We start from the raw sequence: 17,348 nt of genomic DNA, 5'->3' as shown, positions 1-17,348 counted from the left end.
TATAGTATCTAATCTAAAGCAGAAGCTGTGTAAGCTTTGTTTTATGTCCCATTTGAATAACGTCCATTTTTCATCTGGACTCAAGAGGTCAGTGCAGGTTCTAGTGGTCGACTTGTGGATGGCAAACTGAGCAGCATCATGCAATAGAAGCCTGAGTGCGAGTTAACCTGGCAAATGTCTGAAGGTCTGAGGGTCGAGTGTGGGCACTCACCACCTGCTCAACAAGGTGGCGCTAGAAGGTGTCTCTTTCACACACGAGACAAGGATTTAAGTCTTTATCACTTCTGAATTAGATTTGTTGGATGGTATGTTCTCTAAACAGAAACATAAAGTTGAGGGGCTGTGGAGCCAAAAGACAGAAGAGAAAAATAACTATTTTTTAAACTTTTGTTGGTAAAATATTCTCAAATATATATATATATATATATATATATATTTAAATAAAGTATTTTTTATTTAGTTTATATATATATATATATATATATATATATATATATATATATATATATATATATATATATATATATATATATACAGACAAGAAATCCTATTAAAATTTGCCTAAAATATTTTAACAGTTTTATATACCTTAATTGCTGTGAAAGTAAAATAGGAGAAAATGGAAAAAAAAGGATCTGCAGAATACCTGATGACTAATATTTACGAATGGAATTGTTGACTAACTAAACATATTTGAATAAAGTATACAAATTATTGAATTAAAAATGATCGCAGCGATTGATAAATGAATGAATTGCAGTCCGGTGAGGAAACAGTTTTACAGGGAGTTGAGTAACAAGTCAGCAATAAATCCACACAAAAACAATTCCTGTTTTTTTTTTTTTTTTTTTTTTTAATATTTCCATCACATGTGCAACACAAAAAAGGAGGTCTGCCAAATACAGAACTCTATATTTGTACAATACATCTTAATAACATCAGAGATAAATGTCCTTTTGCTGCAGGAGACGGTGATTTCCTGTAAACGGTGTACGAACGGTTCTCGATTCAAATGTCAAAACATTGAAGTTTCATACAAAAGTGCATCTCAGATTCAATGAATGCAAAAAGGATTTACAGAACAGAAGAGTTGTCTTTTTTTTTTATTTGAAGCTGACGCCAGAAAGAGAGAACACTGCAAAGACGAGTCGTCGGCCACTCTCCAGGAGAGCCGGGGGGCGGGTGGGTTCGAGTACATTTCCCCCCCTGAAACGACGGAAACTTCAAAATGGAAAGGAAAAAAAAAGATATCACCAAACATTTAAAAAAAAATCCAGTAATCTCCAGGCTTCGATGAGCGGTAAACATTAACAATAGTAATGTACAGGTTGAGTCAGTGGGCTGATTTCCCCCCTCGCTCTGAGAGTCACTTGGGAGTTTCACGCCTCTGTTCATGATCCAAACACAACTCTTCCAAATCTGTGTCACTGCGTTTGCATATATCCGCACCGTGTCCTGATTTTTCTTTTTTTTTTAAACTAGTAGTGAACACAGGCAGGTTAGTTACGACACCCACTCTGACGCTCGGACCACGGCAGATGTGCAGAAGATGCTGATGCCAACATTCCCCCTTGTCAGATGTTTTTAACACTCATTCGGACCCTTCCCTCCGCTCCGTCCAGCCCCACTCATTTTTGGAACACTTCAAACTGTACATTGGCAAATACTGTATAAGATTGCAATATAGCTGTAAGCAACACATGAATCTATGTACACACAAGTTTTTTTTTTTTTTTTTTTTAACAACACTAACGGTGAGCAGGTTCTTTTTAAGCCCTCGCCTTTTTTATTTTCTCTCTTTTTTTTTTTTTTACTCTCGCTGCGGTTCCTCGCGGTGAGACTGAATCTCAGGTTCAGTGCAAGACGGTCAGCGGGAAACTGCGCTGACGGTAATTGGCGGTCAGACATGATTCTCCGCGTCATGTGATCCTTGTTCTGGGCCGTGCCGCTGATCTCACCCATGTTAGCTGCTGTGCTGAGTCAACGTGTGGTTCTGCAACGACACAAAGGGAGACAGGATGATCAAACGGCTCTTTCATTCTCCACTCTTTTTATCACCGCAGACAATGACCCACTATTCACCTTTCATACCAAAGTTGCCTCAGATGTCGGCGTTGGCGCTATTTTTTTTTTTGATTATCCTGACATTGAAACGCCCTTGTTTTGGGGCTTTCAGCATCAAAATCCAAGTTGCTCGGACGGGAATCAAACAAGTGTGTGGTTGTGGCTAAACGCTGTCGTAGGGTTTCTGGACGATAATTACAGAGAAATACTTTCTACCAAGAGTTCTGGCTGCCAGTTAGTTTTGCAACAGCCACACCATTTTTTTTTTTCAACTTAATATTTCACCATGTTGTTTAACCATGTTTTCATCATCTGGGCACTTTTCAGGGGTCAGCGTTGACCCACGGTTGGGTTTCTGCGTCTAGTGAGATACTTAAACTTTCATCAGGTCCAAGCTTTGGCAGCTTGCAGTCTCTTTTTACAGCAAAAAAAAAACAACTGATTTTTCTTTAGACAACCAGAATGTTTTCCTCTCCAGTCATTTTCTTTAAGATTCCTTTGCTCATACAAGTGACAATTTAACCAGTTAAGACTCTGGAAAATATACATTTTTTAACTGATAAATTCCAACTAAACCTGGATGGCATTTTAAGCTTTTAAGATAGATTTAATGAAGCCTTTCTGATTCAGCGCCACTACCAACTTACGGCTAATATTTTAGCTTCTAGGGTGCAGTTTTACTACAACACATCATATTCACCACCTGCTTTAGTCTTCATTCTTTTGTACTGACTTTGCTTCTTAATTCATGTTTTTTTTTATGGTTAACTGGCTTTAAACATTTTTTGCACACGCACTATTAGTACATCGGTAGAACCACCCGCGGCACACGCCTCGAAACAGTGCGAAATATTTAGTACGTGCAAACTTATCTTTGGAAATTGGTGCAAAAAACTGCTTATCAATAGTGCAGGACACTGCGAGCCTTAATGCTGGGCATCGATTTCACCGTTTCAGTTTTTGTTGCGGTCGATTTTAAAAGTAAAATGTTTTTTTATCCGTCTTTCTAGCGGAACACCATCCATACATTCCTCCACACCTTCAGAGAGATACGTACAGTGACAACATGGCTACCGCTAAGGAGAGTCACAAGTTTGTTCCCAAGAAATCACTAGTTTCCTCTGTAGTTTGGAAGTTTCTGAATTGATTTGTACGACAATAACATTAAGAAAAACACTAAACTAAATCTCTTGTCGACAAACTGTATTCTAAAAAAATTGCTTCTTCAATAGGGGCTTGACTCCTCTTCTTATCTGTTGCGATCCAGCCTGACGTCTATATTTATAATGCTAAATGACTTGGAGATTAATCTTTTTTTTTCATCCTATGGTAATGGGATGAGGCTATACCCTGGACAGAGAACTGAAATAGTCCCCTGCAATCAAAGGCTGTGTCCATGGAAACAAATCCATAACATGGCACTGAGTGATGGAACACAGTCCTCTGAGTATCCAAGTGCCTTGGTGTCAAATACCTCACACAAGTGCAGCAAAGTTAAGAAATAGTTTGGGTGCAGGCGAGGTCGCTGGCGAACACGCCCGGGTGCACGGGCGACAGCGTCAGGAGAACACGCTGACAGTATCACTCTATTTTGTTTCATCTTTCAAATTTATGCAGGCGCACACACACGCAGATTGTTAGAGTGGTTGTAGTGGGGCAGCTGTGCCAGGTTCTTTAAAGGGAGTACGGACCAGGGGGGTGTGTAACTGGTGTCCCTGGTGGGCGGAATCCAGGTCATCTTTTGAAGTGACTGCTAATCCCTTTAATGCAAACTACATGCCCCACTTGCTGCGCTCTGTTTAAAACACGGCCTTGGACTTTCGGAACTGGCATGGACTAGACACACCTGTCACCGCGTGATTAGTCCGCTTGCATGAACACACACACACACGCACACAAGTGCACACATATGTTTCCAGCATAAGTACGAGCAACAAAGCTGCCTAACAAGGTTCTGACAGATCACAGACCCAAACCGAGTCACACGCTCCGCTCGGAGAAGGACTCGCAAGTTTTCACGCCACAGATGGAGTTCTCGAAAGAGTGAAGGTCAATCCGATCCCGGTGCTCAACGCTGGACCCGCCAGAGAAGCTGAATGGTGAAACAGCATCAACTCAATGAGAAGGTTCCTCTCAAACTTCAACCCTGTTGCTCCAGAATCCCTCCGGCAGCGCTCAGCGACGACTATTAGCCTCCGCTTGCATTCATTCCTTCCCTCCTTTACCCTTCCAGCTACCTCCGCAAAAAGCGTTTAAACACCTCGACAGCTTTCCTTTCAGCTGGGGCGATTACTTCTCGACAGGTGGGGTAATAAGCTGTTTGACGGGGAGCAGGAGTTTGACCCCTGTAAGGGTTAGTGCGACTCGCCTGGGCCCCCGCTTTCTAAAACGAGGAGGCCCCGGACAGCTCCTCTGCTTCACTCTTTGGCTGAAATAAAGCTCCTTTAAGTGAGTCTGGAAGGAGACTCCCTGCGGAATCGCTCCTTCTCCACCTCACCTCCCTCCCCTACTTCCTCACCCACTCCACCAACCCCCTACCCCCCGGTGAAGACATCCTTGGCGTTGCCGAGGGGGGACAGCAGCACGGCAACCTTATTAATGAATGCGGCCCATTACCCGTCAGCCTGACTCCGCGGTGACTCCCAGAAGCCCCTGCAGTACGTGACTTCAAATGGCAGGATATTGACACGGAGAGAGCAAAGCGGTTAGGCCTGAAAGTGTGCGTGTGTGTGTGTGTGTTGAAGACAGGGGAAACAGAGAGAAAATTTGAGCTCAACTGACTGTGCATGCCTTTGTGTGCTGGTATCTAGGTGTGTGTGTTCGTGTGTGGACCCCAAAGGAACATTGCTCCTTGGATATAATGTAGGGCTCGTAACAGCTATTAGAGGGGAAAATAACTCCTCTGGGGAACCGCTCCCCCCACCCCATCACATGTCCCAGCACTGTCTGACACACACTGCATTCTACCTTTTCCTTAAACATTCCACTAGTTTCCTCACCGAGGGCTTTCTCAAGGACGGTGTTAAACAACTTCTGTGGCTGTGGCATCCATGCAGACGAAAGGGAAATGGAGGGAAAAGAGATAGGAAAAAAAAGGGAAAACCTTCATCTCTTCGGATACTCAACTCTGCCGAGTAACTATAAACTGTTTGAGCGTAGGTGGAGAGGAAAGAGGGAATATGAAAAGTCACTTTCCAATCTGTATCCTTGTCAAGTTTGAATACCGTCACATTAAAGTAAATGAAAACGTGTGATTGAAATTCAGAAAATACGGCTTAACCACAAGAAGTGAACAACATCTCCCAGTCTCCAAGTGGAGGAAATGACCAGTTGGTGGGAGCTAGGGTACAAAGGTGGGGTACAGATGTAGGAACAGAAATGCAGACAATTTCTTTAAGCATACATGAGTATAGCACCAAACACAACTGACCCTTTAGACAGCGTAGTGATGCCGTTTACCTGCCTCAGCTGCAACAATATGCAAAGCACCAAGCTGAAACTATGAGGAGGCTATTGGATACGCATGCACAGCCGTTTAGCTAGGAGGGCGTCTGCAAAACATGAAAAAATTGACGCCCGATTCTCCGCTGTATGCTGGTATATGGCGGCATCTGGCATCCAAGCGACGGTCTAGAATGAGGGGTCCATTTTTGTCATGTTTTGCAGACGCCCAGACGCCCTCCTAGCTAAAAGCTTGTACGGGTATCAAGCTATTGCCCCTCTTTTTCTACTACCATTCTCAAAAAAAATGTGCCGAAAAATACATCAGAGACATTGGTGTGGGGTGTCAGACTGGTTATGTTCTTATTACGGAATTGTGGCGGATCCAAAAGCAGGTGATAGCAGATAATATTCTGTAGAAGATACCAATCTGCTTTCCGACACAAAAATTAAATGTACCCACATTGAAAAGTTGTTTAAAAAACACCTTCCATTATTTGGGCGCCTCGAAACGTTGCAATGGTGTTACAGAGCGTCTTTGTCGTCCCCATCATTTTGGCATTACAAATGTTGACTACCGTCAAAGATTTTGCTGAGCATCTCCCCGGAAACAAAGCCGTTCCTTCAATGATCCATTCCCCACCCTTCTCTCCAACCCTTAATCTCCTCCTTGATACTCCAACCGCCTGCTGGTCACACAGGCCTGCTGCAGGGGCCCGGTCACCAGCAGCGTCCAGGTAAGCCGCAGCAGTCAATTCCCCAGTAAATTAAATTTTGCTCTGATCAATAACATGCACCCACTGATGAAGCCCACCGCACTGGCTCGCAGCGAAGCCTCTGCGTCTCCTATTCTCCGGCGGACTCAATTCCACTGTTAAACCACCACTTTCATCTGATTACATCACCCGACTGCGGCGCCCTCGGGGGCGGTGGATGGGGAAAGGGTGGGGGGGATGCCCGGTAGGGGTCTGGCGTACCCATGCAAACAGGTGCAACACGTCAGAGGAACTTAGAAAGCACGAAGGTGAGAAAAATGGGGAATAATTACCGGGGAGCAGAGAGCGGGGAAGTGCACGCAAGTCCAGGGAGTTGATTTATGAAGTAATCTGTCTTTATGTCGCTCCCCATTGCTCCGGTCTCTGTTGAGAGTCTCCACTGAGGCAACGGAGGTGCATCTCTTACATCAGTCCTGCGGCGGAAGTCCAGCAAACTATCGTTCTCTCTTTCATCAGCTGTATTACTGGCGATGTTGCTATTGTCCGACATCACAGCAGCAATCGTTGCTCGATTTAGTTAACGTTAATGCCAACTGAGCGTCGAGCTTAAACAGCCGAGGCATTTTCACCTCTTAGAGCTGAGTGAGCAACGTGGCTTACGTGATGTCAGCTTTTAATATCCACAGGTCCATATCATGATGCTAACAATGATGAAGAGTCAAAGAATCTTTGCATTTTGGAAGGATAGTGACCATATTTGTCGTTCTGTGACTCTAAGAAATGTTCTACTGTAATGGATAAACGTTTTTGGGTTGATAAATGGTATCATAGGTGGGATGACAATTAGCATAGCAACTAGCAGCTACTTGCATCAGTGAGTCCTTGGATTTTCTAGAGCAAATCCATTACGACCAGTCAATCGCAAAGTCTCAGATCCAACTCAGGTGGATTGCGAGAAAACATTTGTAGTCGTACATTTTTTAAGTGTATCCCAGCACCATAGAAGCTTACGTCCATTTTAGCAAGCTAGCCAAGTGTCAAAACTGTATACAGAACCTGTTTGAGACTTTAACAATAAAGTAGTTCACTGGTTGTTTTAAAAGTAACAGGCCGAGAAACTACGGTCATGCCCCTTCGAGAGCAGTAAGCCTTTTGATTCCATCGAAGCAAGAGGGTACAGTGGCTATGCTAAGCTAATGCTTTATCCTGCGATGACTGTGACATCGCACGATAGTTGGCACCTAAAGGGTACGAAAAACTAAAGGTTGTTTGCCTAGTCCGGCCTACATTTCTCGTGCTAGCTCTTTAACTGATGACTTTTCTGTGTCATCCATGGTGTCAAGTATCGTGGTTTTCAGCTGATGGCTAGCTGCCTGCTAATACACAATATTTAGGAGTGAAGTCAGCATATAGTGCTACAATACCTTACTGCCATGGGACTGACTTCCTCTCCCCAGGGTTTAAAAAAATGGCCGCCGATTTTAAGGGAAGCTGGGCGTCTCACCACAACGGAAAGGCAGCTAGCACTTCCAGAGGTAGTGGAGCCAGAGAGCAGCCGCCATGCCCTCGGCTAAAATCCTTGTAAGGTGCCTGAACCACCACCTTTTTGTGGTGTCACACTTTCTGCTAATTCATTCACCACTATATTCATCACTTCACAAGATGTATGAAATTCAAGCAAAACACAAGGTCGAGCGCTTTACTTTGATAAATGCTTAAATCAAACAAATTACTTTTAACAACTGCAGCTCGGAGATTTGTGGAGTTTATCAACACTCGGAAAATGAGAAGTTCAAGCTGTAAACACTCCCCTCTAAGCGCTGATTAAAAGTATCATACTGTGCCGACTTTCTTTTTTACAGGATGTGGATTCTAGAGCGCGTGCAGACGCTGCTGCATCTGGAGCACAGGGAGTGAGCACAAAACCGCCGAGACTCTTGCACAGCCGTAGTCATCGCTCAGGAATTTAATTAACACGTAGCAGAATGTCACGGAATGATACTGAAACAGGGAAAGCGTCTCCCAACGCCGGACTTTTTTACCGTGACTGAGGTCGGTTTGATAAGGGGGAAGAATAAGGGGCAGCATTTTAGGTTATCTGCTTGTGTTTACTGCTTTTCCAGGCTGGACTCGGAGAACAAAAAGAGTGCTGCATCCCGCCTTGATCTTTAATGGTGTGTTGAACTCGGTCCAGTATCGACTCAGTCATCCCCTTTGTGCCTCCCCAACTGTTGACCAGTCCATCCAGGGAGTAATCCTTTGGCGCTTTGACCTCGGGCCAAGCTTACTGCTGGCTGGTTTTGCCGATGAAGAACACAATCAAATAAATAAATAATAGGGCAGTTGGCATTCTCCACAGTCATCACTTATCAGGCCGTAGGGAGAGTTGACCCCAAACACGGTTCTGCTGCCACAAACCAGTGCTGTTGCCTTGGTAACAGACCGTCTTGTTTGAAGTGCGGTACCCCGGGAGTCATGGTCATGACCACAGCACTTTGAATGTCTGCTCCGTGTGTAGCAGCGTTGCAATGTATCGAGGCGTGATGCATTCACTTCCTGACGGTTTTTTTTTATTCTGCGACCAACTTCACGAACCATTCTGGCTTCAACAAAGACAGCACACGAAAAGGAGATTTGACCAACGCAAGACGGCAGTAAGCCTTTTTTGGCGGGTTCTGACGCGCTAGCATTAGCAGTGTGGCGCTAGCCCGGTAGTTTCCTGGTTCCCTTTTCCTCTCGGCAAATGCAAAATGCCTAAAATATTTGATAAGCTGTCTTAGGGCCCCACACCAATACTTCTGAGGTGTAAGCGGAGATGACGGAGCGCCCTTTCTGTGGGCTGGTGCTTTGTTGCTCCAAATGATACTCATTACCCTGTCTAAGTAGACAAGTGAATGGTACTAGAAACATGCTATGCAGTGATCCCGCTGTTTGACTGAGGTAGCAAAACAACTGCACAACTGCTGTGTTATTATGGGGCCTCATTAAGTGAGGAGAGGGTGGGAGACGGGGAGCGGGCGAAGCAATCGAGAGAGAGAGAGCGGGCCGGCGAGAGAAGGCAGAGGAGAGCGAGCCAAAACACAGGAGAGTGATACAAACGGCATTCGGAGGTGAGAGCAACACACAGATGCCTTTCCAGCCAAAATGAAGACTATGACTAAAGAACCCAATTAAGGGCTTTCTTAGGGGAGCCATCTTGGGAGGGGGATGGGTCTTCCTGGGACATGAGCCCTCGGCTACATCCTCTAATTAGACAGAGCGAAGGGGGAGGATCTCTGCCTGTCACTGGGAGGGAGATGGGGTCCGTGGGGTTCCACATGTCAGTCCCCGAAACAAAACACAATTACTCTCACATTTAACCGCTTCAGTCCGAGACCAGACTCACTGATCAACAACACCCCCCCCAACCTCCGTTTGCTGTCTGATATGCTTCTACATCACTACATTTCCGGCCCAAACACGAGGGGGTCATCGGGGTGGTTTACATGACGGGAACGGGTGTCGGAAAAGTTCTTTTTTTGGGGCGTACTCTGTATTCGGAAGCTGTTCCAGCCTTGCTAACCAGAACGACATGAGGACGAAAGAGCTAGTGATCAGCGAACATTTAAAACGCCATTGCCAAAAACTTCAAAGCACAAAATAAAGAATACAAAGCACAAATGTGACCTTTTCTTTTGTACCTAAAAGTTTTCCTAAAATCTCCTTTTCCAGCATCACTGATGATATCTAGGAAAAAATGTTTAAAAAGAGGAAATTGTTATTTACCTGTTAAAAAAAAATACTAAACTAAACTAAAAAAACTAAAAGTAACCGCACAGCTTATTTTATTTCTTTTAATCACACATAAAATTTCAAGCTCAGAATCCACTTAAGTTAAGTTTTTTCTAGATGCACCCACCTGTCGACTTTACTCGCTTTTTATTTTCTTTTTTTTTGTTATTATACATATTTTTAAAAACTTGTATGAAGGTTATATTAGTCGAAATTTTGAAACAAAAAAATAATTCAAAACAAAGAAAATAAAACACATTTTACAATATGAAAACTATATATATTATGTGGGAATATGTGATACATTTGAGACCATACTTTGAAATGTACTCCACTACTTTCAACTTTCTCCTTTGTCAACTTACAAGTACCACAGCCTTTTGTCCGCCTCTTACGCCACGCTCCAAATTAAAGGAGTGATAAATTTCCTGCGAAAGTAAATTGCATTTATCAAAGTTATTGAAGGAGTCGTCTTGGAAAATAAAGAAGTGAGGCAGAGACGCGCTGACGGAACGTCGCGCACTACACCAGTCGTCTTTGTTTGGATTTAACTTTCCCTGGTGGTGCAACAGAGGAAAAAAGAGAGAAAAAAGCCGAGCTCAAAGGCTTCTGGGAGTTTTTGTCATGTCTCCCCCCAGACAATGTGTTTGCACGCACATATCAGACCCGGAGAGAGACGCAAGACAAAGACGAATACACACAGATGTATACACACAAACACATGTTCGCACACTGAGAGGGAGAAAATCCTCCCAGGATCATTAGGTCTGTCATGCTGTCTAATTCTGATGCACCTCCGAAAACTAGAACAGCACTATTGTGAAACATCACTCGCCATCTAAGGCTGTTTATGTCCCATTTACAGTGCAGAGAACTCTGTTTACACTGTAATTATAAATAAGCTTAAATATTAATGACGCCTCCCCACAAGCGCATTTTTTTTTCTCCCTAATTCATTGTTCTTTTATTTTGTAGTGCAACTTTTTGAAACGATGACAGATTTCGGAGCACCTGGGGTGATGAAGAAGAAAACAAGTTGTCATATAAAAGCAGGCAAAAAATACATATGCAACTTTCAAACGCGTGAGAAGCTGTCAGGGCTGGCAGATGAAGATGTTTGCGGGAAGCGTGAGAACCTCTCCAGGGGCCGACGTAAGAATTTGTGCTTTCGGCGACAAGTTTCGGACCTGGTCTAGTCGTGGCATGGAACATTATTGCTGAGGTGAAACAAGTCGGGCTTTAAGTTACAAGAGTAAATGTAAGGTTATGTTTACTGTCTTTATAGTTCCACGCTGCAGGCTGTTTTTGTGACAGGCGCAACAAAACACCCCAACACGGAGGGAGTTTTTTTAGCAGTTAAAGTTTACTTTTTTGTGTATAATAATGTACTCTGGTTTTGGTTTCTATAGGAGGGGCTCCATCTGAGGAGGTTTGGTGACGCCGCCTCATCCCTCTCTAGCCCAGGATTCGCAAGCCAAAAAATTCATCCTATAGTCGAGAAAGTACTTAGTCTTGCTTCAACAATACAAAAACAACACAAAGAATACAACCTCAGTTGATGCCAGAGCAGAACCTCCTGGACCTTGCCAACAATCCTAACCCTAACCTGGACCCTCGCCTGACCAACAAACTTGACATCAAAGGCGAGTTTGAGCGAGGCAAGAGCCCCGGGGAAGCAGGTCCACTTCTCTTTGGTGCGGGTCTCCACAGCAGGATTCAAGTTCATGGAGAGTCCAGGAATGTGAAGGAGGACTGAAGTGCCCAGGTGCCCATCCTCTGCACAACTGAAACCCCTAAAACTCCAAGTCCACTAGTGGAATAGGATGCAGGCTTGTCCGAACGACAACTCCCAGGCCTTCTAATGATGCTTCAAGTCGGTAGGAAGTTGTTTCTGAGGTGATATCAAGTTAAGATTGAGTCAAAAAGTAATTTTATATTCACCACAAGGTCAGTCGGGCAGCGTTTTTTTCACTCAAAACCATGTCGCAGCAGGCAAACCCAGGCGACCAGTATAAAAGTAGTACAGTATAAAATAACTGTGTTGAAAGTCGGCATCCTGTGCTTGAAAAGGTAAGTACTGATGCTCCAGATGATCCAGCTGAGTGCACCACCAACATCTTTGGGCACAACAAGCAAGTTCCTCTGAATCTAGCTTCGTCCTGTTCCCTTTTAAACTGGAGCTTTTATGCTACGAACATCAAATCCAGCCTGACCGATCTCACAGCTCTACACTGGGAAGCAACCAGGTGAAACAGCTTCATCCAACACAAACCCTCGACATACAACTAGCTCAGAAACTACACCACAACATCCACCTCCTTTCAAATCGGCATTGAGACTTTTAAGTTCAACTCTCCGCAACCTCATTCCAGGTCTCCCTCACGCTCCGTCCTCCATGAAGGTGGCTGTTTACACTGACCCGGTGACCAGGAAGCCAATAAATATTCTTAATTAAAAGAGTGGAATTGGTCACAGCTTGGCAATAATGGCTCTCACACAGGGAGAGAAGAATCTCATTTGAGTGGGAGGGAGAGCGTGATGCAGATGTGCTCCTGTCACTCGCAGCACTCATTAAGTCCAGCAATCTCAGATTGTCTTTGAAGGAATGCTTTTAAGAGACGCTCCAATTAAGGTGCGGGTCCTGCGGGCGCCTGGCGACAGAGAGAGAGGAGCCACACAGGGCGCCGCTCTTCATTGAGGGACAATTTAACACATGACTTACAAGCCTCTGCTCCTTCCAGGAATCATTCGGAAAAAATATATATATATCTTCAAATCATCAAATCAAAATACCAGCTGATACGAGACATGTCGTTTGTTAGGTACAATTGTATATAATAATATATACAAGTATTAACTTCAGGTAGTATAAAGTATGAAATGTACAGATGTCAATAATAATAACATTGACAATGTATTACCACTGCAAATATTAGTATTATTATAAATGTCATTGACGGGAAAGTGACGCTTTATTAAACAAGTAAAGTCACACAAGATGAGTGACATAAACAGAAGAATTACTCTGTTATATTTAACTGCAATTTAAAAAGTCTGAGGGGAAACAAACATTTATGTATCACAAAAAACACTTGGGTAAAAGAAAAAAATCAATCATCAAATCAAAATACCAGCTGATACTAGACTTAGTTTGTCAAATACAATTGTATATATATGTACTGTATGTACATAATATAGTAATAAGTATTACCTTCAGGTAGCATAAAGTATGAAATATACAGATGTGAATAATAATAACATTGACAACATATAACCTCCACAAATATTATCATTAATATAAATGTGATCAGGGGGAAAGTGATGCTCTTAAAAGTAAACAACAAAGAAAATAAGTCGATTAAATAAGTAAACTGTAGAGTCACACAAGATGAGTAATATAAATAGAATAATTACTACTTAACAAACATGTATGTGTTACAAAAAACACTTGAAAAAAGAGGTGAAAATACTTGTTAGGTGAATGGAATACAGGAAAACTCCAGAAGAAAACATGCGCTGCCGTCTCTGTTAAACAGGGCCTCGGGTCACTGGGTGCCCAGTCAGAGAGTGCTGGGTAACTGGCGTGTGCAGGGGTTTAGACCATTGGGAGGGAAATGAAACGTTGGCTCCTCTACTCGGAGACACGTCGGATTTAAGCCGCGGCTAATATCACTCACTCATCAGTTAATGAATCCGGCTAATTAATCCTGACCAGCAGCAATTTCAGCTTCCTCCGCAACGAGGAGAGAGACAGTATCTGAAACCAACCGGAGTTTTCAAAGAGGTTTGTTATCATGTTTCTGCTGCAGGGTCTCTTCACTCATAACACCTTTGTTATTTCTTTAATAAAGGCCCATTGTTTTGTTTGCATTTGGACCAAACTGCAAGTAGGAATCTGTCGTTGTTATATATTTTTATTTCTATTTCTCGTTGTTTTTACTTGCTCTAATGTTTCCACCTGTCATGCTGATGGAAAAGGGAATTTCTCTTCGGAGATTAATAAAGTATCTATCTGAACAGAATGTGATATAAATTAAATTCTTGGAGGCAAACTTCCTCAGTCACTATTGGTTTTGAAGTTTCCGGATTTGGTTTTTGAGTTCAGTTGGATTCCTCTTCTATTTGTCCTCTTCCAGTAAACGCAAACCTTGCTCGGGAAACCTAGCTTAACAACAGACAACGTAGCTTTCACTAGCTAGCTTTGTCGCATTATGGCTGCTTTAAGAAAATGATGTCACTTTTGGCTCTCAAACACAACTGGCTGTATCCGAAATATAACTTGTGAGTACTTTGAATATAGTTTGGTGAAGACTACACATAAAAAGACCTTATACAAAGGACCTTTAACCAAGTACATTAAACCATCATGCAGTTGAAACCAGAACAACAAGAGTCCCCCCCCTCCAAAAAAACAGTTGAATTTTTTAAGTAGTTGTGGTTCAAGTGAAAGACTCTGTGAAGACTAGCGCCTCTGGAGTTGCGCAGGTTGGTAAGGATCACTGTGCAATAAGCCGTAATGAGGTTGAGTGATTCAGTAAACAATGGGAGTGGTCTCGTCGTCCAACAGCTACCAGAGACTTTGAAAGATGGAATGTGCTGGAGTGGAGAGGGCTGGGTGGGGGTCAGCGAGAGGACTGCGCTACAAGACTGCTTGCCCTTCCCATCAGCACCTCATGAAATATCTAGACTAAGCTTCATATTTTAATGGGGTGAGGGAGACAGATCCATGAGCGGAGGCTGTGCGCTGCAGCCTCGGACTCTGGAGACCCTCTGTGGGAATGGAGGCCTATGCATCTTGGTGCTTATTTTTTGTCTGGGAAAGAAAGAGAAAAATTGAGAGAGAGAGAGAGCGCGAGGGCAAGAGAGATTATTCTCCTTTGGAATCTGGATTCTGGGGCACACAGGCCCAGGAGTCAGTCAATCTGGCCAGTCTGAGGGGGGTGGATGGGCAGGGGGTCCTGGGAGGGCTGATTAGACGGATGCTCTCCCATCATCCATCTCGACATGCTGGCGAAAATTGGCTAGCCCCTCGCAGGGTAGAGTTCACGGGGGGAGGTGGTGGGAGGGAGGATGCGGAGCGGTGCAGCGGATACCTGTCACAGCCTTTGGTCTGTTTCAGGATCTCAGCAGCAAATTAATAAAATATCGTTGCTGCTTCCCTTTACCTGCCGCGGCAGCGCTGCCTCTCGCCGCTCCCTCGCCCAGCTTGCACCGGCCCTTTGACCTTTCCGACTACTGAGAGAGATGAGCAGCCCAGGCAGCCGGCGGACGGGCCAGAGTGTCAGGGAGAAAGAGGGAGAAACTCCAAAATAAAGCGCCGAGCTTCCACTTCTCGCCCTGCTGGAAGACAACTCCACTTCAGACGGACTGACAAACGACGGCCCCGTGACAGCCGGGCGGTTTGAAGCGTGATGCATGGGAAATGACAACTGCCCGACAACAACAACAACAACAACAAACAGACTTTGTTCAGCAGCATTTGTTCCAGGCCTGAATTATACACAAAAGGTCAGAAGGTGTGCCTTAAAATAAAGATGATCCCATACACAAAACATGACTAAGCTGCTCGCAAGGTGTGTTAATGTGAAAAGAGAGAGAATCGCAACTCTCTTTCATTTTATTAACAACACAAATCCAGCATTAAACTCAGAAGACACCCTTAAGTCATGAGCCGTGGTGAAGTTTACTTCTTCTCTCCACTGCACCCAGTGTTGCTTGAAGCTTGTTCAAAAAAACTAATAATAAAAATAAAAAAATTAAGAGTAAAACACGATCTCAAAATAGGAGAGATATGACATTTAATAAAGTTTTTTTCTCCCTTCAGAGATGCCGCAGTGATATTAATAATTTATCCTCAGTTAAAAATTAAGAAGTCGTCTTAAACTGGAAGTGGAAATATTGCATTTTTTTCCCCCAAATAAATTCAGAATTTATTCATAAACCTATCGCATAAAATATCCGATGGTACAGTATGTTCGAGCAACTTAATTAAAAGTTTTTACAGGACGGAAGTGGAATAAATCTTCAATATGAATACTTCAACCCATTGATTTATATATACAAGTAAAAAGTTTGTAAAATACTGCGGCATACCTCTCATAAAAAAACTATGAAAACTAAAAAAAAAAAGTAAATCTTTATTTTTTCTTTTGTTGCACTTGAAAAAAACTAAAATAAAGCAACACAAATCCAATATATTTTAATTTATGAGAAGCTCCAAAGAGCCTTCTAAATAGCCTCCCAGCAGCAGGAAGTGAGCAACAGGGCTCTTTGATGCTCCATATTCATATCATTGGAGCAACACTCCTGACTCCCCAGAAGACGGAAGGGAAACGTCTGATAAATGGGAGGCCTTGGCACCAGCAGAATAGCTGCGTGTTGGCAGACCGGTGAAGCACAAGGCTTATTAGCTAACGCTCGCCTTAGCGGACCAGCAGGACCATGGATCAGCACTTGTTTAATTCATGGTTGTGGAGCTCAAATGACCAGCAAATAATGATCCTTCTCACCTTCCTGCAGGCGGACACAAGCTGCAGAGTTCCACACCTGAACCTTAATATGAAAATCTGCTTCTGCCCAGTAATGCTAATCAGGGTCTGTGGGGACATATTTGTTGAGCAACAGTACTTGTCCAAAATGTATCAACAACTTGGTAGAAGAGGTACATAAAATAAAGAGACATAATCAATGAGTTATGCTTGTGTTTGTTTCTCAGGGAGGTAGAAAAACTGCCCACTAAAGTCAGATGCTCGACGTGAAACAGGGGTTTTCAGGTTCTGACATCGTAACTTTTTGGGAGTGTATCGAGTTTAAAAGCAGAATTTTACGACTTTCAAATGACCGAATACCACAGAGTAGTTGTCACCAATGTCTTTGCCGATTCATTCGATTCAGTCATTGCACCACGTTCATACGAGTGATTCTTCTCAGGATTTTCACGCCACAAACGCGCCTCACGTGTGTACTGTATGGTTTTCAGAGATCTTGTGTGGACAAGAGAAATTCCATGTAGAAAACATCGGATCAAAAGAGGAGGACGACGCCTTACATTCTGCTAAAAACCCAAGAAAATGTGTGGTAGCAGCTTCGTAACATGCAGGTCGTGGTCGCACAAGCAGTGCTTCCAATAATGTCACAGGTTGTGCAACCAATGATCACAACCGCCGCATGTGCCACGTCGAAAAATGAGCTGTTTTTCTTGCGCGAAACACAGGAAGGGAACCCGACAGAAGCGAGCGGCTTGAAATCAGGACCACGGTGAAACAATATAATAAGATCTCCTTTGCTTTCCCAAGCTCTCCCAGGACCAGGAGGAAAAAAGATTGCTCGAAAATGGATTATCTCTCGAACATAGCG

General features: G+C 43.5%; 1 protein-coding gene across 12 annotated transcripts in view; it reads right to left on the bottom strand.

The window, feature by feature from the left end:
- Positions 1-724: 724 nt before the first annotated feature.
- The window catches only part of LOC128769813 (zinc finger protein 521-like), a 109,432-nt gene continuing 92,808 nt past the window's right edge, over positions 725-17,348 (bottom strand). For 9 of the 12 annotated variants that reach the window (XM_053883805.1, XM_053883809.1, XM_053883810.1 and 6 more), the window contains one exon: positions 726-1,993. In XM_053883805.1, the coding sequence (XP_053739780.1) occupies positions 1,964-1,993 (30 nt within the window). In that variant the 3' untranslated portion in view covers positions 726-1,963. Of the gene's footprint in view, positions 1,994-17,348 lie in introns of all 12 variants that reach the window. The other 3 variants (XM_053883808.1, XM_053883814.1, XM_053883807.1) reach the window with 2 other exon arrangements.

Source organism: Synchiropus splendidus, chromosome 13, assembly GCF_027744825.2.
Source record: "Synchiropus splendidus isolate RoL2022-P1 chromosome 13, RoL_Sspl_1.0, whole genome shotgun sequence".
In the NCBI taxonomy this organism is placed as follows: domain Eukaryota; kingdom Metazoa; phylum Chordata; class Actinopteri; order Syngnathiformes; family Callionymidae; genus Synchiropus; species Synchiropus splendidus.
The sequence above is the reverse complement of the archived record's forward strand: the minus strand, read 5'-3'. Positions and strand labels throughout refer to the sequence as shown.